Below are 19,507 nucleotides of genomic sequence, written 5' to 3' on the forward strand. Positions count from 1 at the left end.
GTCGGTGAAGATGGAAAACAAAAGTGAAAATGTATAACTTACAAAATAAAAGTGCTCATATAGACAATGTGCATGGATACTGAAACAGACTGTGTAATTCAGTATCATATTTACATATTAGATGGAATAATATATTTATATAATATTAAGATTTTTCATACAATAAACACACAGGCTGAACTCAAACATGATGAGTCATCCAAAAATGTGACACACTGAAATACTGTGTACTTTGTGTGTGTTACATTACATGTGTGTATTTTGCCAATAACACAAATGAATTTTTTCTTATAGGTCAGTTTTCTTTTCTGTGCTGTCCTGTCAGGTGTTTCCTGAATCACCTGGATACCTTCACCTTTCCTTTGATGTGTGCTAACTGAGGGGGTGAAACTGTAGGCACTGATCACATATACTGAACACATCCTGAGCTGGACACTGGGCTGAGTACTGTATAAATATGAACCTTTTAAAGCTGTGGGTGGTCACTGTGCTCATACCTGTGTTTAAAGGCACGGTTGATGGTTTGGTTGTTGCAGAAACAGTTGCTGTTGTGGGTGAAGTTTTTGGTCTGGAACCTGGTTATTACATTTAGATGAAAGTTATTCACAATAGTTGAAAAGGAAAGGACATGATGTTTGAGGAGAGTTTGATTCAGTGTTATCATGACTGAAATTACTCACCACACACGTATCATTACACTCATCAATTATTTTGAAGAAAAATTCACTACAATATGAAAACCGCTGATTTAAAACACAACTTTTTAAAATATTATTTCTTCTTTTGTACAAGCAGCTTTTAGAGTGAAGGCATTGTTGGAAAAAAAAAAACGATTTTGCTAAAGTTTGATGTTACCTGGTGAGATCACTGTCAGCTGCATAACTGACTCATTGTTACAGAAGTATTTTCCAGAGTCTGAGAGAACGAGGTTGTTAATCTGCAGTGCTTTGTCTGCCAGTGAACGGTAGCGTTGGTCTGGGTCAGGAATGTGTTTTTCCTCTCTGTCACCATCGACTGTAAGTATGTCCACTTTGCCCTTCTGACGGTTCTCTGTGCTCCATGTCACTTTTCCCTCCACAGTGTGAGGACAAGACAGAGTGATGGACGTCTTCTCTTTAACTATTCTTTGTTGTATTTCTGAAGAAGAAAGAGTAACAATGATCAGGTCAGAGACAGAACCACACTGAACTGTCAGATTCAGTGGGTCCACACTGAATTTGGTGTTGTTCATTATTATTATTATTAATTTTTATAACTGCTGATTTAAAGCACAACTTTTTAAAATACTATTTCTTCTTTTGTACAAGCAGCTTTTGCTCCCAAAACATTGTTGGGAAAAAAAAGAATGATTTTGCTAAAGTTTGATGTTACCTGGTGGGATCACCATCAGCTGCGTAACTGACTCATTGTTACAGAAGTATTTTCCAGAGTCTGAGAGAACAAGGTTGTCAATCCGCAGTGCTTTGTCTGCCAGTGAACGGTAGCGTTGGTCTGGGTCAGGAATGTGTTTTTCCTCTCTGTCACCATCGACTGTAAGTATGTCCACTTTGCCCTTCTGACGGTTCTCTGTGCTCCACGTCACGTTTCCCTCCACAGTGTGAGGACAAGACAGAGTGATGGACGTCTTCTCTTTAACTATTCTATGTTGTATTTCTGAAGAAGAAAGAGTAACAATGATCAGGTCAGAGACAGAACCACACTGAACTGTCAGATTCAGTGGGTCCACACTGAATTTGGTGTTGTTCATTAGTCTGTGTATTTTAACAATGCGTGGACAGCAGGAAGTCTAATGTTTTCAGTGGAGAATGACACTGTTCTAAACAACTGTGAATGATTTTTTCATCCAGACGTGCACAAGTTCAACATTAATTCAACTTTAACCCCTAAACTTGCAGTGACACTGATACTGATGTCAGAATGAAAGCACGGTTTACAAACACTTCCTGAGACACTGAACATGATTCTGCAGACGAAAGGAAAAAATAATCATTTGAAGTGAATTTGAAATTTGAACAGTTCTTACCTGCAGTGACGTTACAGCCCAGAACAAAGGCAAACAGGCAGCTGAAGATCTTCACCTTCATCCTGACACAGACTGAAGCGACTCAGACAGTAAACTGAACACAGGAACTCACTTTGTGTTCTCTAACTAAAACTCACACTCTCCAGCTTTTTTGTCTTATTGTGGTTGATGAACCCTGATGACTCAGTCACAGCCAACACTGTGTACAAGCCAGAGCCTCACATCACTGACCTTATAGGTGTGTATGTTAGAAATAGGAATAGATGACATCACCTTATAGACCTGTCATGTGACAACATGTTGTTGTTCTCCCACATCCTGAAGACGCAGACAAACATTTCAACCCACTGGAGCTGTGTTTGTGTCCAAAGAGCTTCATCACAGCTGAACTTACAAGAGAAACTCAAACTACTGAAAATCCAAGAAAGGAAACCTGGGTTTTTTCTTTCGTGCTCACTCGTTTTTATCGTTAGTGTCATTACAACAGTTACCAGCTGTGACGGGCCCTCCATCCTCGTGATGTGGCCCGGTGTCTCTGGCACCAGTATGTAACTCCATTTTGAGGAAATGGGATTTGAGATTGTAATCAGAGATTTCAGCCTCCTACGAAGCTAACCGCACAGATGATGATGAACTGTCAGTAACACAAAGTGTGATCGGCTTTTTCCTAACTTGGACGTACGTTTGTGGCTTTAGAGCAACATGAGTGTGTTACTCATAGTGACGTCTTGTTGTTTCCTCTACCACAGTTTACCCTGATGAAGGTGTGGGAGTGTGTGAGAGACTGAGACACAGCATACTATTTTTAAGAGGTGTGTTTGAACACGTATATGAAGTGTATCATCCTCTGATCAAACTGTTTGCTGTCCTCCACCACACTGAGTTCAGTGGTTACCAACATCATTACTATATTCAGATGAACTCGATCAGAATGACTCACATCAAGAAGCTGAAACAATGAGAAGTATTTTATTAAATCCATCCATCAAAATCTGGACACAACTCCTTTTCCTCCAATGAGAAATTTATAATAACACTATATGAAGTGATGGTGTGAAAATGAACCTGTAAAGAATGATCAGCTGAACCTGCAGCTCCTCTCGTCTTCACAGAGCTTCACACTGAGTCAGACACAGTGTCTCTGTCCTTCTTCACTCTCTCTGCATCGGTTTCAGACGCAGCAGCAGCAGCAGCCTGTGAGGAGCAGTTTGCAGGGCACACACCGTGCACGCTGTGTGCTAATATAAAGGGTGATGTAGAAATAAAAAGGGTTCGTACGTATTATTACTGAACAGAAACTCACAGCCATGTTATAACCAACACATTTAAACAGGACACACTGATGCAAGAGAGTCTTTATTCACACAACAGAGCGGACACTTCACTTCAGCTGTGGCAGCATTAACAGCTGTAATGTCAAACATTCCCAGAGCATCAACATTCAGAGCTGAACGATTCCCAAAACAAAAAACTTATCAAAGAAAGCAAAACGGAATCAAATCAAAGTCACTTCTAATTCACTAACTTTACAGAATTTGTCAAACTTTCTGAAGGACCTGAACTATGACTGCTGTACTTCCAGAAACTCAACCATACACAGAACGAGACGTCGGCTCTGTGTTGGAAGTGGGGAGAGGTTTAAAAAGACTGCTGTCATCCATCCAATCCAGAGGCAGCAGTCCCTTCGCGTGGACCAATCACAGGCCAGTCAGTCAGGATGTGACATCATGTTCTGTCTGTTTCTGTCTCTGTATCTGTTCAGCTACAAACGAGAGGATGCAAACATGGAGATGATGGATGATGTTTCCAACATTTAAACATGGAAAACAGCACCGTGCTTGCCCACTGTACGAGGAGCCTCAGCAGGGACCTATTTTCATCGACCTTCACCACATTTGATAAGGAGTCAGCGATGCAGGTTGTCAGGTGTTTTATAGGCGACTAGTGCAAATTACAGCTCTGGGCCAGCAGGTGGTGCTGCAGCAACAGGATGAATCTGCCTCTTTCTGCAGCGGCTGTTTTTCAGCCTGATTTTAATGTCCAAGCAACGAATGAATGTATAAGCAGAAATTACACTGTGAAAGTGTAGGAAACAACAAAAACACACTTTTATATTCTCTAATATTCTCACGTCATGCAGCATTTTCAGAAACACAAAACCAAGAGCAAATCAAACTGAGTTCACCTTCTCTCCAGGTAGTGACAATGATGCTGATCATAATGATTAAGTAGAGGATTCCAAACACTGTGCGAACAGACATTTGCCACAGGTACGAAGAATCTGAAAGACAAGGAGACATCCCTGATCAGACTCTATCACCACTGCTGGTCACATAAGGATGAATGGACTGGAAATTCAAATGTTTCTCTACAACAACCAGTAACACTCCCATTTAAATATCCATTAGAAGAAGATGCTCCCGTTTCTGTGAAATACCTGCAGGAACCAAAGATTCTGACATGTCTCTGACTCTGTTGTTCACGTACAAAGAAATAACACCTACCACACAAACGCTTTGTCAAAACCTGCTAATGCTAAACTCCAACCTAATTTTATTAGAGTGTTAATAACTTTTCAGCTGCAGGTTCCTTTCAGTTATTTATTTTGGTGAAATTTCACTGCTGCAGTTCAGCAGCTGGTTTGGTCAGACATGCAGCCATGAACATTATTAACCTGATGCATGTGCACATGAAAAGTTAGCAAACATTCAACTTTTGGGTCTGATTCACTAAATGAATGTGTTCAGTTCTACCTGTGTCTCCCTGTGGAGTCGATGGTAGAGTTGTCACTGGTGCTGCTGTTGTTGTTGTTCGTGGTGGTGTTGGTGGAGGTATTGTGGTTGCTGCTGTTGTAGGTTGTAGTCGTGGTGATGTTCCTGTGTGGGTTAATTATATATTAAAAGACAGAAAATTCAGTTCACAACAACTAATTTGATACAGATTTTAAAAAAAGGAAATGGACCTCGTCCATTTTGTAGTTTCCTTCCTCTTTCTTTGAAGTCAGAATGTAACATTCTCTGTAGGTTTTACTGAAGGTTGTAGGCGTGTGCGTCTGACACATATTTAACTGCTTCATTCTCCATTTTCCCTGACGTCTAGTCTCTCTCCTCTCAGATCTCTCACCTTTGTTCACATTCAGATACGCAGCTGGTTTTGAGAACAATGTTAATGAAGTTTGATGTTACCTGATGGGATCACCGTCAGCTCCACAGCTTCACCGTTACAGAAATATGTTCCAGAGTCTGAGACAACAGCTTTGTTAAAGGTCAGTGATTTATCAGATAATGAACTGAACCGTTTGAGTGTGTCGCTGTATCTTTTGTCGTTGTCACCATCATTTGTAAGTATGACAGCTCTCCTTCCATTAACCTCTCTGCTCCATGTCACTTCACGCTCAGGCTGAGGACACTGCAGAATGACCAGCTGGTTCTCCTCAAACACTTTATGGATTATTTCTGCAAAACAAACAGATTTTTAAAAAAGATCTGTCAAAGCAGTGAGAGGACATTAAGTCTGACCATGTTAACTGGTAAAAAAAAAAAAAAAGACAGACACAAGATCCCAAAGTCTTGCTTGATAGCCCAGAGGCAGCAGAGCCACCTTACAACAATTTTACATAAAAGTAAAGTAGGCCTATACCAAATCCTGACAATGCCTTACAAATACTAGTAAACAATCTTGTTTAATAAAATAAGAGGGGAAAAATAAAATAATCATATAAAATAGTGCTGATATCAATTAATTCTGTTAGTTTCAATGAAGAAACAAATATATAACACAACACTGACACCGTCTGCAAGCCCAGAACATACCGAGTCCATTAAATACAGACAGTTTAAAGCAGTTTGTTCTTACCTGCACTGACACCAGAGCCCAGAACAAAGGCTAACAGGCAGCTGTAGATATTCACCCTCATCTTCATACAGACTGATTCAGTCAAGTCTGACATCAGCTTCTCTTTAGGCTAAGAACAGGAACTGGGTGGTTAGATACGTGTTTTTCTTGAACATGAATGCACAGCCTCAGTGTCGCTTTGTGGTCAGTGACTGTTATCATTTAAATGTTTCTCACCAACAATAAATACTGTTTTTGTACTACGACTTTAGTAGTAGGCCTTTTTCCACCTGTGTAAACTGCATCCTTTCTGCTGTTTGTACAGTTTGTTCTGGGGAAACATAATTCTGTCCGGATCTGGTTTTTCTTCGAAGTGTTAAACAACTTATCTTCTACAAGTTTACTGGTGAAATATTTCAATGGATATCCCTTCAATATCTTTGTGTGGCAACTAAAGTTAGGTAACTATAACTTTGGAAAAGCTGGTGGACATTACGAAAATTGGGGTGTTGAAGTCAAATCATTATTCCAGTCTCCACAGCCACAAGTTCTGTTCACATTATTCTAAGATTTTTTTTTAAAAATTGCATGCATTATTTTTTTCTTGAACCTTTTGTGTGACTATGTGTATCATCTCTAGATGGCGCTCTGCTTTTTTTTTTTTTTTTTTTTTTTACTTCCAACCACGAGGACCAAAAACTGGCAGCAGGTCTCTCTTCAAGCAATTAAATACTCGCTCAGCAGTGCACACCTGCCCCATCCTCACACTGGCTTTTATTGATTTAAAAACAAACTAAAAAGCCAAGATCAGAGGCCTAATGCTGCTGGCAGTGTTTCGGTTTGTCCTCATGCACCCCTCTCTGGAGTTATGTAATATCCCCCCTTCACGATCCCAAACGATTCAGAATAAAAATGCAAGTCCCAGAATAAAGATTATTTTACATAGAGTTCCGCTTTGTTTAATCTCATAAACCAGCTTTTTATTCTTATTTCGCGAAAAGAAACATTAACCGTTTTATTTTCATAATGCTCGAATCAACATGATTTTCACCTAAATTGTTTTTTTTTTTTTTTGAAGCTGTGATTGATCAGCGCGCTTGTCAGTCAAACACAACCTGCAATTTCCTCACGTAGATTGGCTAACTGTGCATGTCAATCAAAAAGCCACCTCTCAAATAGGCCAAATCATCTTTAAAACCCACTTCCTCCACGGAAGGCTCTCTGGGTAATCTTATTTGTCCTTTCTACTGTCAATCACAGCAATCTTTACTGCCATTGGTCGTTAGGTTGCAGGTGGGCGGTTACCTTCTCAAAAAAACGTTTCCTTGTCTGTCATATGCGAAGCAAAAGGAAGGAGCTAAATATCGTCTGGAGACAGAAAGTGAATAAAAACATCGCTTTTCCGGCGGAGGAAAAGCCCTTTAGTTTGAATTACAAATGATATCCCTGTCTAATACCAGCCAGCTTTCTTAATGCTAAAGCTAGAGGCGGTATCCGGTCTCTGTTAGCCGTTATCACGTCGCTATCTGAGTCTCCAAACACACCGCCTTTGTGGTGATGAGTACGGACTTACTGTCTGAGTTGGACAGCCGTTTCTTCGCTGATAATCTCCTGACCAGCGAAGATTGGGGTGAGTAAACACTGAAAGCTTCCAAAAGAGAAAACAAGCGACAATCAGCGATACAGAGCGAGCCGGGTGGGACAGCGGGAGCATGGATGCCCCGCAGATAAGGCGAGGCAACCAGGGGCGTTTGAAAGCGTCTCTAACGGGTCATTTTTCCTCCATGTTTTGCACAGAAAGCATTTAATTTGCTGGGTACAGTGTGTACATGTTAGTGTGTCCTGATGAAATGTCAGTTCATCTTTTCACACGGTGGGTGGAGGCGTGATCGCACATTAATACGACCACGTTTCCTCTTCATCCTCTTTTCACTCTGTAATACCCGCAGCTTACTGTCCTGCGTTGACATGTTTAAAACCCGCTCATTATAAGGCAGTTGGAAATGGCTTCTGGGTTAAATAGTGTATTTCTGGGATTCACGGTTGCAACTAACGACTATTGTCATTATTATTTCATCCAATATTAATTCTCCACTGAATCGTAAGTGTCTGATCACTGTTAGCTACAGTCCAAAACCCAAACATGTTCAGTTTACTGTTAAAGACGATTAAACAATGAAATTAGAATAAAATTTCTCATAAATATAACATGAATGGGGTAATGCACTTTCATTGTAAAAATAGTGTAAATATTTTCCCTCTGTTTAGGGCAGCACTGAAAGATTACTGTCATTATCAATTAATCTGACCAGTATCACCTATCACATTTTCACAATATTCACAACATTGCATTATTACTAATAACACGATTATTTAACAATCACTATTGTGATCAGTTATTTTCATTATCAACACATCAGACAGTTATTTTTTGTCAGTAGTGACTGATAATTCAGACTATAACATGTCAGAAAATTGTGAAAAATGTCCACTACATTGGCTGTGATAGAAAACTGGGAAAAGAGGTTAATCTGACTGTAGCTAATCCAAGGAAAATAAGCAAAACCAAAAGAGGGACAAAAAGTATAAATAATACACCACATATTGTAAGTGTGTTCTTAATATGTGAGTGAGCATGCATGGATTTTCAGGATTTTCTGGCAGACATGTGCTCCCACATGTGAGCCACTTTTTCCTACAACAAGCAGGTCGGTCCAGAGGGTGATTCCTTTATTCACGCTGCGTTCAGACTAAAGCATTAAACCTCGTCCTGGGACCCTGATGATTCAAAACATTTTAATTAGTGTCATGTGAGAACCAACCAGAGACAAAAAACAAACACCCGCCCACAAGCTAAATGCTGCTACATGTCTGTTAGAATGAACTTCACTTCAGAAAGCTGCTGGAGCAGGTTGACAAAACATATTTTTTCTGGTTTTCAGTCAGGAAGTAAAAGTTAGATCAGATTAGATGAAACTTTAATGATCCCTGTGAGAAAACTGGGTCAGGGCAGCAGCAGGAACTAATACAGAGGAAAGCCGACATACACAACAGACACTTAACACCTGAGGAAAGAACTGAAGATTTAAAAAAAAAAAAAAATCAAGTTAGGCTGTTGTTTTCTGAACGGTCCTGAAAGGGAAAAGCTGGATGTTTTTTCAGTATTATCAACAGACTCCATGAAAGAGGCAAAGAAAAACAACACATTTGTCCGAACATGTATTGTCTGTGTAGCTACAGCTTGAAGGAGTTCGTCCCATAAAAATCCCTTTTCACCCAGAAATAATTAAAAACCAGTTCGTGTTAGCCAGTTTAACTAGTAACCTGTAGCTTGAATACTGTGTTTATTAGACCGCCTGGCTTTGTTAAAACACATGTATGATTATTTTTCATATTTGTAGTTAATTTTAGGACTGTAACTGAGAGTTGTTTTCACTAAAGATGAATCTGTCGATTATTTTGTTGTTTAATATTAATTTCTTTTGACTTCACCAGCAGATGAATGAAGGTTTGAAAGGACATAAACAGTCTGACTGTTTTCATTGTGTGGTTGACTGCATGCAGTGTATTTAACACCGTCAGTGTCTGTGTCGTATCTTTCTGTTTATCTGCAGCAATGTGAAAATGTAGTTGTGTACAGAGCAAATACTGGCTGATATGAACATGTGCTGCTATGATTCTTCTGACAGGATGTGGCCTCAATAAATGGCTTCAAAGTTTATTGAGACTGTTTCGGTTTCAAAGTCCAGATTCATGTCGACACCTGCACCTCATCAAAACATGCAAGGCATGATGGGAGAAATGGTGGTGCACGGGGTCATGGTTACTGCCGGGCTGGGTGATGGTTTCGTTGATAGTTTTTCTTTAAGAGTTACACACATACAGGGTTATATAAAAATGTATTAATTTATCAAGTATTCATTGGTTGCAGAACTTGTGGGTATTTTGCGAACATGGAACTGTGAATTGGTGCGAATCCATCCTTAGTAACACGCATAAACCTCGTTTCATTACAAGTTTAAAGTTAAAACATACGCAAGACAAGTACTAATAACACTGTCTACAGTAAAAATAAAACATGAAAATGGCACAGGAAAAGTGTAATCAGCAGCATAATACACATCACAAGCTTGTTGTTGATCTGTGTGTGTGTGTGTGTGTGTGTGTGTGTAAGAGGAAGGACTGGGGGTGGTTAGAGCTTTGTGTGAGTCTGCAGTGGTGCCTGGGAGGAGAAAAGAGTTCAGTGGCCTATCAGCCTGTGGATAAAAGCTGTTAGACGGCCCTGTGGTCTAACAGATCAGTTAGTTAAATGTTAATAACATGAATGGCTTATCTTCTTAAAGCCGCCTGTGCTTTGGTCGGCTCTATGCTCTGTTTTATCATTATTCATCACAGCTCGTGCGTTCAGTTCCTGTCCTCTGTGTCTCCTCAGATGCCTGCCTGTACCAGTGTGAGAGCATGGAGGAGGGAGAGGACGGAGACTTCAGCCGAGGGCTGAAATACGACACGTCGGTACGGACAAAAGAAAGTGTCTGTGCTCACATCTCGGCTTTCTGTCCAGGGCTGAGAGTGTAACAGATGCTCGGGCTCACACACAAACACTCCACCTTCATACAGTTCACGGTTCGATGGGTTTAGGCCTCAGACTGCAGGAAAAGCCACCGGCTGAAGGAACCAGGACTCAGGAGATTGTTTTTACCACCTTTGCTTGTCAGTAAATGTTTTTGTAACAGTTACAGGCATCTGAATGTGATTCAGTGGATGTTTTTTATACTTACAGCTGCTTAAATTTAGGAAAACTGTGATTTTAGTCATGCTAGTGATGTGGTTTTAGGGATGGAGGTGTTTTTCTGCAGGACAGTAAGACTGACGAAGGCACCGTGATAACCCCACAATGCTTTGCAATGGTATTGGCACCTAATCTCAACAGCTATTGGCTGGATTACCATGAAATTCTGGGCGGACATTAGTGGTGAGGTTCTCTCAGATTTCTTTCTGGTTAAGATCTCTCACACTCATCAGGATCAGCTCCACACAGTCAGACCCTCAGACAGAGTTCTCATGTCTTTACACTGCTGTCCCATCAAATTGCTGTGCTTTTGATGGGACAGCAGTGTAAAGACACTCTGCAGATGAATCTATAATGAAAATGACAGTTGGAGCTTTAAAAAAAAAAACAGTTACCGTCACCGTCAGCTTTCAGGTGTGTAATCAGACACTGACGTACTCACATTTTCATTTGGTTGGCAGCAGCATGAGTCAGGTCTTTCATCCATCAGTAGATACAGATGATGGGTCAGAGGATAATCAGGCTAATTGTCTGTCGGTTGGTTGTGTGAAACAGACACACACACACACACACACTCACACACACACACACTCACACTCTCTCAGTATAACATACTGACTAATCCAGCAGTTGTTTGACTTAATTTTACTCCTTCCTTCCTCTTCTTTTTCCTTCCTCTCTCTCTCCTTCCCTCCTCTTCTTCTGCCAACTTCTCACAGTTTGACAATGACCTTGTGCTCACCCTCGATCCTGACAACCCCACCTCCCCATGGCAACACAGTGACGACAACCTGCTCACAGGTACAGACCAGCCAGCCGACCGTGGCGCTCACTGGGAACCTTAAACCACCTCGGTCAGCGTCTCTGAGACGTGAGACGCTTCGTCCCCGCGGCTGGTCGAGCCTTTGGAAAACCCTGCTTGTGTTATTTCTGAGCATTTTCACAAAATTAAATTAAAAGTGGAGGAAGTTTCAATTCCTACGTTAACAAGTATTATAATAACACATTTTATAAATATATTTTTGTCTCTACATTGATCTTGTATGAGAAAGAAGAGACTAAATCCCCCAAAAAAGTATTGGACTTCCTCTGTCCCTCTTTTTCATACAACAGTACATATGCTATAGCATATACATAAATACATAAATGAACCTTCTGCCAGATGCTGCGTTGCTTCTTCTCTAACTCTCATTGATCCATGTGAAAATGTTTAGCACCTGGAGTGACACTGTTATTGCAGGACTTTCTGCTGCTGCACTGTTAGCACCTTGCATGCAGAGAAGCCCAGTGAAGCGTCGTCGTGCTTCACTGGGATTTTTCCTGTCGTTCATTTACCCAGTTAAGGTCAACTTTCTGAAGACAAACCTCTTTTAGTGCAGCTACATTTTCACTGTTTGGTTTCACAGAGAATTTAAATAACAGCACCATGAGAGCAAAACCCTGATTAGCTTTTCAAGCATGTTACAGTTTTGTGTGTATTCATAGCCACTTCTTAAATTCATGCATGGTTTTGCCAGGTTGACATCAGCCTCTGACTTTGTCTTGTTGTGTCTCGTGTGTTTCTCTGTGTCTGTCCTCTCTCTGTAGGGGACACTTCAGTAATAAAAAATGAAATGACCATTACTCAGCCGTTGCCAGTGGAAATGTGTAAGTTCTTCTTCAGTTCCTTCGTGTGTAAACCTCTGTAAATCTGAGTGAAGGCTGTTTTGCTCTGTAGTTTTCAGTGTTTCATTTTTTTGTTTCCTGGTTGGTTGGTTTTCGTCCAGTGTTCCAGGTGAAAGCAGAGCCTCCCTCTCCTGCGTCTTCACTCGGGTCTGACTGCTCAGTACCTCCACCAGACCCACAGGTGTGTGTTTCACTACGTTAACATTTATACTGGCATCATGTGGAAAGTTAAACCAAAGTTAGCATTCTTCCACATATTCAGTTGCTTGTGTTTAGTTTTCCATCATGACTGAAGACTGTTAAACACTGTGGAAACAGAGCTTTTCTGTTTTGGTCTTAAATGTGTGAAACCTGTCGTTACCTCATATTCTTTGTAAAAATGTTGATTTTAAGGAGCGTTGTTGCGCTCGTCATAGCACAGATTACCCACACCATGCTGCTGTCATACTGCCTTCTCCGACTGAACTTTTTTGCACAGAGACAGTGAAACCTCAAACAAATCTCCTGGGATTAATCCTCCTGGAAAGTTACTGACTGAATCTTCTTTCCTGCCCAGATCACAGTCAAAGGTGAAAACCCTCCTACTCCTCCGTACATGTACGGGGATGTGCTGTCACCGCCGCTGGGATCCATGGAGGTAACCGTGGCAACCACAGCCGTCCCCCCACCACAGACGCAGATACCTGCTGTAGCACAGACGCAGCTACAGACACCGGTCACAACACAGATACCAGCAGTCATCGGTGGATTACAGACCCAGGCTACAGGTATGCAGATACACTGCCGCTGCTCCAGTCAAAGTAACCAATAGGATCGTTCTGTTCTTGGTTGCACATGTAAACAAGCTAAATGTGTGGCGAGCTCCGGGGGCAGCTTTGTAACTGTTACTGACCGGGGGGGGGGGGGGGGGGGTTATACTGTATGTATGTATACTGCATCAGGAGCAGTGTTGGAGAGTGACCATAGGCCTCCAGGTGGCTGCATGGTTACAGTTTACCCCTCCAACATCAATCAGAAGCTGTGAGCATCTCTTTGTCTGTAGTCAGTGTGACCGTCAGGCGTGTGCAGGAGCTGGGCTGAGAGTCAGCAGGTCCAAGTCTCAGACCATGGTACACACATATCTGGTTTTTGTGTGCATGCAAATGAATCAAGCATGTGTGAGCGCTCATCTCCTGATTTGCGTATCAAATCACTCAGCAGTTCTGCAAGATTCTCCATGTAAGACCAAATGTGCATTGTTGGCAGCTGGTGTCGTTCAGAGTATGGTGGAGTTCCTGCGGTGGAAAGCAGCTCAGAAAGAATGGAAATGACATGTCTTCTCTCCCTCCTCTCTCTCTCTCTCTTTCAGTTTTACCGAGTTCAGCCACATTAAAAGCCAGCACCATCCTGAGCACAAAACCTCCCATCCAGCCCAGACCGATGTGTGTTACCACCCTTCCTGTCCCCCAGAACCCGCCACCGGCCAAGACTCTCATACTGCAGGGCCTCCCCTCCATGGACCAGAGCAGACCTGGTAAGAGAAAACAGACCAAACAGCTCACAGTGGAGAGGAGCACCACATCTGCATCATGTCTGTCCTGGAAGAGGAATCCCTCCCCAGATGTCCTTCAGTATCAGAACAATGCTGACACGTCTCTTCTTGTCGTCTTCCTCCTCCAGTTGTCCTGTCTCAGTCCGTCTGTCTCGGTTCAGCTCCGGCTATCGTCAAAATGGAGCCGGTCTCTCCCAGCATCCCGCAGCACTGCTCCACCCCCACAGCCCCACCCACCAGCAAGCCCATTGTCCCGGCGACCACCGCGTTACCCGGCAACAACTCCAGTGATATCGATGTGAGTAGGCTGGACTTAGTGACTCACACTGTTCATCAGGTTACAACCAGAGATCTGCCCATAGTCATGAAGGTGCATGAGTAAAGCACCTTTTTGTTCTGGTGTTTAAACATCGTTTGACCTGTTTTTTGTTTGTTTGTTTGTTTGTTTGTTTTTTCTTCTATCATCAGTCAGGACCATGGTTTGCTGTCACTGTAGCTGCTGGAATCTGTATGAGCAGATGTTTCCAGTTGTGTATATGAGAGAGAAGAAGCGAGTCGTGATTTTTAGTCAGAAACATTATGTTGAGTTGCAGTTTGGCAGGTTTGGTAACATCAGACTAGATCTCAGTGTTTCACCTCTTATGTAACGGCTGTGATACGTGAACACTCAGTCACCTGTTGAACCGCTCCGTCTCTCCGTTCTCTCTCGTTCTCTTTTTTCTCTTAATCTTATTTTCATTCCTAACTTCCTCCTGCTCATTGATTTTTCAACCTGTTGTACCTCTTTTTCTTTGTTCTTCCTTTGTTCCCTCTTCCATAACATTTCCTCCCCTTCTTCTTCTCTCTCACTCCTCCTTCTCCTCTTCCCCCTGTTCCTCCTCCTCTTCCTCATTCAGATGAAGGTGCTGAAACGCCAGCAGAGGATGATAAAGAACCGAGAGTCGGCCTGCCAGTCGAGGAAGAAGAAGAAGGAGTACCTGCAGAACCTGGAGGCTCAGCTCAGGGAGGCCCAGCAGGAGAACGAACGGCTCCGCAGGGAGAACCAGGCGCTGAGGGAGAGACTGGCTGGGAAAGAGGTGTGGGACAGAGGGACAACTGACTCATACAAACTCATACGTTGCAAACTAGACTTCAGATGTGTGCATTTATTTTTGTATGAATGAGTTTGTGTATGTGCAGAGTTAATAAAACCAGTTTCCTTCTGTTTTTCTGTCTCAGGGCAGCGACTCAGCGAGCAACAAGAGAGCCGTTTGTGTCATGGCTGTCCTGCTGTTCATGACCTTCAGCTTCGGACCCGTCAGGTGTCCTGCACATTTTCTGTCTCTCCTTAAAACTCTGTTCCTTTTGTTTTGCAGTTTTTAGATTTTGTTTCTATGTTTTTATGCATTATCTTGTTTATTTTTTCAATTTTCTATTTTTTTTTCTCTTAAAAGTTTTTTTTCTGACTGTTATTTTGAAAAGTTCTGCATAGATAGAAGTTCAGTGACTTACCTGTGTAGTTAGAGGACAGTCCTGAACCTGGGGACATTTCTGTAGAATCTAAAAATGGAACCTAAAAAGGGAAACTTCAGGAGAACAGCTCGGTGCCTCAGTACCGCCGCTGTTTCCTGGATGTGATGATCTCAGTTTTAAAAAAGAAACGTGTTACCCAAATGATAATACGTGATTATCCTGAGTTTAAAGTCCATTCCTGGTGTTTGTCTCTGCAGCATCACAGACAAGAAGCTGTCGACAGGTCTGCAGGAAAGTGTGGTGTCGTACACAGGACGACGGCTGCTGGAGATGCAACAACAACAACAACAACAGCAGCAGCAGCAGCAGGTGGCTGCTCAGCCTCCGAGCAGACAGGAGGACAAGACAGAGACAGAGGAGGACGGAGGAGAGGCAGAGGGATATGCTCCAGTGTCTTATCAGTTCAGGTGAGAAGAATTTATCCTTCTCACATACACCGTGTTAAGCTGAGATGGTTTTAACATCATCAGCTCAGTGTTCACACTCTCACACACAGAACTCTGTATAATGTGTTGTTCTCCAGCCGTTGTAGCAGAGCTGGTTCTCCAACACATCACTCTCTTTAACTGCCTCCGTGTGTGGGGTTAGGGTTTGGAGGGAGATTCACCTGTTTGATTAAACGAAGTCTGTATGTGTGCTGCAGGAACCTGAGCGATGTGTTCAGTGACATGAAAGACCTGGTTCTTCAGGACATCGACCGTTACTTCAGCTCCTCAGACTGCCGACAGTTCAACCGCTCCGAGTCCCTCAGGTCGGCCCAACTCTTCAGCAGTTGTTCAGACAGTCGATTTATTCTCTGATCTTTCTTCTTCTCCTCTTCATCCTCCTCCAGCTTCTTTTTTATTTAACTTTATATAAACACAAATTCTAAATTGGATGTCTGTTTTTGAAAACAGCAGCTGTTAGTCCAACTCTGTCTCTCTCTCTAAACACCTGGAATCTTTTCCTATCCCTCCTCAGAACTTAAAATCATATTTCATGTGTTAGACATTATCTTACCTGTGTCCATGCTTCCGTCTCACCTTAATATTTATTTGTTTCTCTTTTGTTTTCTAGCTGCTGGGACTCCAAGCTGACTAACCTGACCTGTTTTTTGTTTTTCAGGTTGGCAGACGAGCTGAGAGGTTGGGTTCACCGACATCAGATCGACAGGAAGAAGTCAGGAGGAAAACCAAAGATCGCCAAGAAGGCCAAGATCGCCCAGGTAAGGACAGGACGGTGAAAACTTTTTCTAGGCTCTGATTCTTCCTGTATTAAGGCTGTATTTTTATCTTAACAGAAAGCTCAGCTGAGGAAGACAAACTTCTCCAGATATCTGCCAATTCAGGCTCATCGCTCCATAGAAAGGTACAACAAACTGCTCACCGCACTCAGCAGCAAGTCAGGAAACATTAACTGAGAGATGCTCTTTCACTTCCTGCTCTGACTCTCAGAGAACTCATCTCCTGATCGTCTCATCTCGGTTCCTGAACACTGACATTGTGTATGAGTTCAGAGTTTTCAGGCACAGGTGGTGGGGTTTCAGTCCAGGCGTCGAGAAATTCTAAATGTTTTGAAACTGAAAAAACATAGTGAAAATCGAAACTCCCACCTCCTCCCACCACTGTACAGTATGAACAGTGTTTCACTTACTGATGGGACGTCTCGGCTCGTGCTGAAGCTTGATAACGACCCTCCACTCCTTTCTTCTCCCTCCTGGTTCTCGTTCGTCTCTGCAGCCAGCTGCAGGTGCTTCCTGGTCCTGAGGTCACTTACAGCGACTTCCTGGACGCCATTGACCGCAGAGAGGACACTTTCTACGTCGTCTCTTTCAGACGGGTACGTGAGCAGTGACTCGACAGCTCAGTCAGTGGCTTCACTGTGTAAAGTGTACTGTGAACTGTGTGTGTTATGAAAGGGTCGTGTGAAAATCATATCCAGAACGCGGTGATTCATAGTTGATTTATTCTATATGTTGAGCTCGATACAGAACATGTTCTCAGACACAGAAACTTCATTCGGACACTGACCTCGGTTTGACCTCTGAACCCCAGTTAATCCAGAATGTCTCCCATGTTCCTGCAGGACCACCTGCTGTTACCGGCCATCAGCCACAACAAAACCAGCAGACCCAAAATGTCTCTGGTGATGCCAGCCATGTCTGTTAACGGTGAGTCTGCCTGCATGTGTCTCTGCTCTGTGGTGCTTCAGTGTTATCGTATTCACTGCTGCACCATTTTTAACATGGAGACTCTGCCTCTCCTCCGTTTCCTCCCTCCTCACCCCCTCTCCTCCTCCTCCCACCTCAGAGAGCCTGTATAACTCCTCTCAGGGTTACGAGATGATGATGCAGGTTGACTGTGAGGTCATGGACACTCGAATCGTCCCCATCAAGTCCTCCGCTGTCCCGCCGTCTCTCCGCGACCCTCCACCGCCTCCCCCCTCCTCCCACCACAATCCTCACCACCACCATCACCACGGCAACCACACGTCGCTCCGAGGACGCCACCAACATCATCCATCCTCCTCGTCCTCACCGTCCTCCTCTGCCTCCTCCTCGTCACCGTCTCCGAGGCAACCTTTACCTGCCCGCCGGCGGACAGCTGAATATTTAATCAGCCAATCAGAAGGGGCGTCGCCATAGTGATGGTAGACAAAAAAAGAAGGTGATGGAAAACATGAAGACAACACACATCTCCTCTGTGTCAGGTTTCCTGCAGTTTTCTGGAAAGCGAAAATTCCAGAAAGCCTCGATGAGACGCCTCCAACAGGATTTAAAAATCCCAGCAGCACAGCTGCTCCTGTCACCAAACGTTCTCCTGTCACACTCTGAGGTTGGAAATATAAATAAAAGCCTCTTTAGAAGATAATGTCCTAATATATAAAAATATATTTCTAAAAATGAAAGTTCGACGCAGACACGGCGGCACACTGCACTTAGGAATAGTGCTGCGTTTTAATATTTAATTGTAGAAATGTACAGTTTGAATGACGTGTAGAGTGTGAGGTTTATGTGGGTACTGAGGTAAAGGCTGGTTTTCCATCCTGGCTCGTTGTCTCGGCGCGTCCTGCCTGGTTTGGCCGACAGGTGGCGCTGCAGGGCTGAACCTCGTCTGTTCTCAGACACGAGGTTTCAGTCGTAGAGCGGTTTGTTCATCATGGAAGCTGAGGTCGCAGCGTGCGTCGGAACACGTCCAGCTGTTCTAACCTCCCGAAATCAAAGGGTTCTCCTCGACTACTGACGGTCCCGCTCTCAGCTGTGGTTTCTGTGTTTGTTTGTGTGTTTGTTTGTGTGTTTGTGTTGTTTGTGTCTCTCAGCTATGATCAGACCACGTGCAGCGAGGACAAACAGAAGCCGTAGCCTGGATGTTTGATGTCAGCACTGACGGCTGCTGCGTGAAGTGGGATCCTGGATCGCAGATCCCTGTCCCGTGGGCCGAAAACATTCAGTGAAAATAAATCAGCTGATGTTCGTTTTTAAAATGTTCTGACCGAACGGAGGGAATCACCATCTCTCAGGTCAGAAACCACATGAAACCACTTCAGCGAATCACAGAGATCCTTCTTCACATGGCAACCGTCATGTGTTTTTATTAGGGAAGTCATGCTCTTGTTCTGAATGGGGATTATTTAATAGTTGTAAAATATCAGTGTTCACTCTGTAGATATTTGGTTTTTTTTGTCACCTTTTATAATTTTTTTATTTCTTTGTTTTCTGACAGAAAAAGTAAAAGATAAAAATAATCGGTTTGTTCTTTCTGAGGTTCACAGTGAAACAAAAGGCTAATGTTGGATTTTATATTTTTTATTCTTGTTGTGTTCAGTTCGTCGGACCAGTCACCTTCATTTATTCAGTCTGTGCTCATAACTCAGGATTATCTGTCCTGATACAGCATATTTATTGAAATGTATATGTAGATTTTTTTATTGTACAGAATTAACTTGTAGGAAGCTTCAGTTTCTCCTAAAAAAACAAAAACAAACAAAAAAAAAAACCCAAACAGAAACAAACCCAGAGAAGATTCATACTGCTGAAACCAGACGCAGTAACTGAGCCTGTGCAAACATGAATTTTTTCTCTGTAAATGGATTTTTTAAAACATGTAGGCTCTGAAAACTTTATGCTTTTTCTTTTGACCAAAAATCTTTTTGTTTTTTTTTAAATTTTACACAA

The 19,507-nt window shown here is 42.7% G+C and overlaps 3 protein-coding genes across 3 annotated transcripts; 1 reads left to right on the forward strand and 2 right to left on the reverse strand.

Moving 5' to 3' along the window:
• Positions 1-422: 422 nt before the first annotated feature.
• On the reverse strand, positions 423-2,298 carry LOC121191601. Its single transcript, XM_041052821.1, has 4 exons — positions 2,024-2,298; positions 1,372-1,653; positions 856-1,137; positions 423-590 (listed from the first exon to the last, which is right to left on the reverse strand). The coding sequence occupies exons 1-4, from the start codon at positions 2,082-2,084 to the stop codon at positions 583-585; spliced, it is 633 nt and encodes a 210-aa protein (XP_040908755.1). The 5' UTR covers positions 2,085-2,298; the 3' UTR covers positions 423-582.
• Positions 2,299-3,366: 1,068 nt separating this feature from the next.
• Positions 3,367-5,178, reverse strand: LOC121191603 (ras guanine nucleotide exchange factor E-like). Its single transcript, XM_041052824.1, has 4 exons — positions 5,087-5,178; positions 4,777-4,899; positions 4,209-4,304; positions 3,367-3,785 (listed from the first exon to the last, which is right to left on the reverse strand). The coding sequence occupies exons 1-4, from the start codon at positions 5,104-5,106 to the stop codon at positions 3,782-3,784; spliced, it is 243 nt and encodes an 80-aa protein (XP_040908758.1). The 5' UTR covers positions 5,107-5,178; the 3' UTR covers positions 3,367-3,781.
• Positions 5,179-7,187: 2,009 nt separating this feature from the next.
• On the forward strand, positions 7,188-19,284 carry atf6b (activating transcription factor 6 beta). Its single transcript, XM_041052808.1, has 17 exons — positions 7,188-7,487; positions 10,290-10,369; positions 11,366-11,447; positions 12,234-12,293; positions 12,413-12,492; positions 12,868-13,078; positions 13,660-13,824; positions 13,971-14,140; positions 14,739-14,918; positions 15,061-15,143; positions 15,552-15,761; positions 15,998-16,105; positions 16,459-16,558; positions 16,634-16,701; positions 17,073-17,172; positions 17,419-17,503; positions 17,643-19,284. Exons 1-17 carry the CDS (start codon positions 7,415-7,417, stop codon positions 17,975-17,977), a joined length of 2,190 nt encoding a protein of 729 aa, XP_040908742.1. The 5' UTR covers positions 7,188-7,414; the 3' UTR covers positions 17,978-19,284.
• Positions 19,285-19,507: the final 223 nt, after the last annotated feature.

This window comes from Toxotes jaculatrix, chromosome 13 (genome assembly GCF_017976425.1).
Source record: "Toxotes jaculatrix isolate fToxJac2 chromosome 13, fToxJac2.pri, whole genome shotgun sequence".
Taxonomy (NCBI): domain Eukaryota; kingdom Metazoa; phylum Chordata; class Actinopteri; family Toxotidae; genus Toxotes; species Toxotes jaculatrix.

Coding starts and splice junctions, on each gene's coding strand:
- LOC121191601 (XM_041052821.1), bottom strand. CDS start 2,084: ATGAAGGTGAAGATCTTCAGCTGCCTGTTTGCCTTTGTTCTGGGCTGT. Junction 1,654..2,023: donor GGGCTGTAACGTCACTGCAG/GTAAGAACTGTT, acceptor TTTCTTCTTCAG/AAATACAACATAGAATAGTT. Junction 1,138..1,371: donor GCTGATGGTGATCCCACCAG/GTAACATCAAAC, acceptor TTTCTTCTTCAG/AAATACAACAAAGAATAGTT.
- LOC121191603 (XM_041052824.1), bottom strand. CDS start 5,106: ATGGAGAATGAAGCAGTTAA. Junction 4,900..5,086: donor ATGGAGAATGAAGCAGTTAA/ATATGTGTCAGA, acceptor TAACCCACACAG/GAACATCACCACGACTACAA. Junction 4,305..4,776: donor GACTCCACAGGGAGACACAG/GTAGAACTGAAC, acceptor CTTGTCTTTCAG/ATTCTTCGTACCTGTGGCAA.
- atf6b (XM_041052808.1), top strand. CDS start 7,415: ATGAGTACGGACTTACTGTCTGAGTTGGACAGCCGTTTCTTCGCTGAT. Junction 7,488..10,289: donor CCTGACCAGCGAAGATTGGG/GTGAGTAAACAC, acceptor GTGTCTCCTCAG/ATGCCTGCCTGTACCAGTGT. Junction 15,762..15,997: donor CCAGTGTCTTATCAGTTCAG/GTGAGAAGAATT, acceptor TGTGTGCTGCAG/GAACCTGAGCGATGTGTTCA.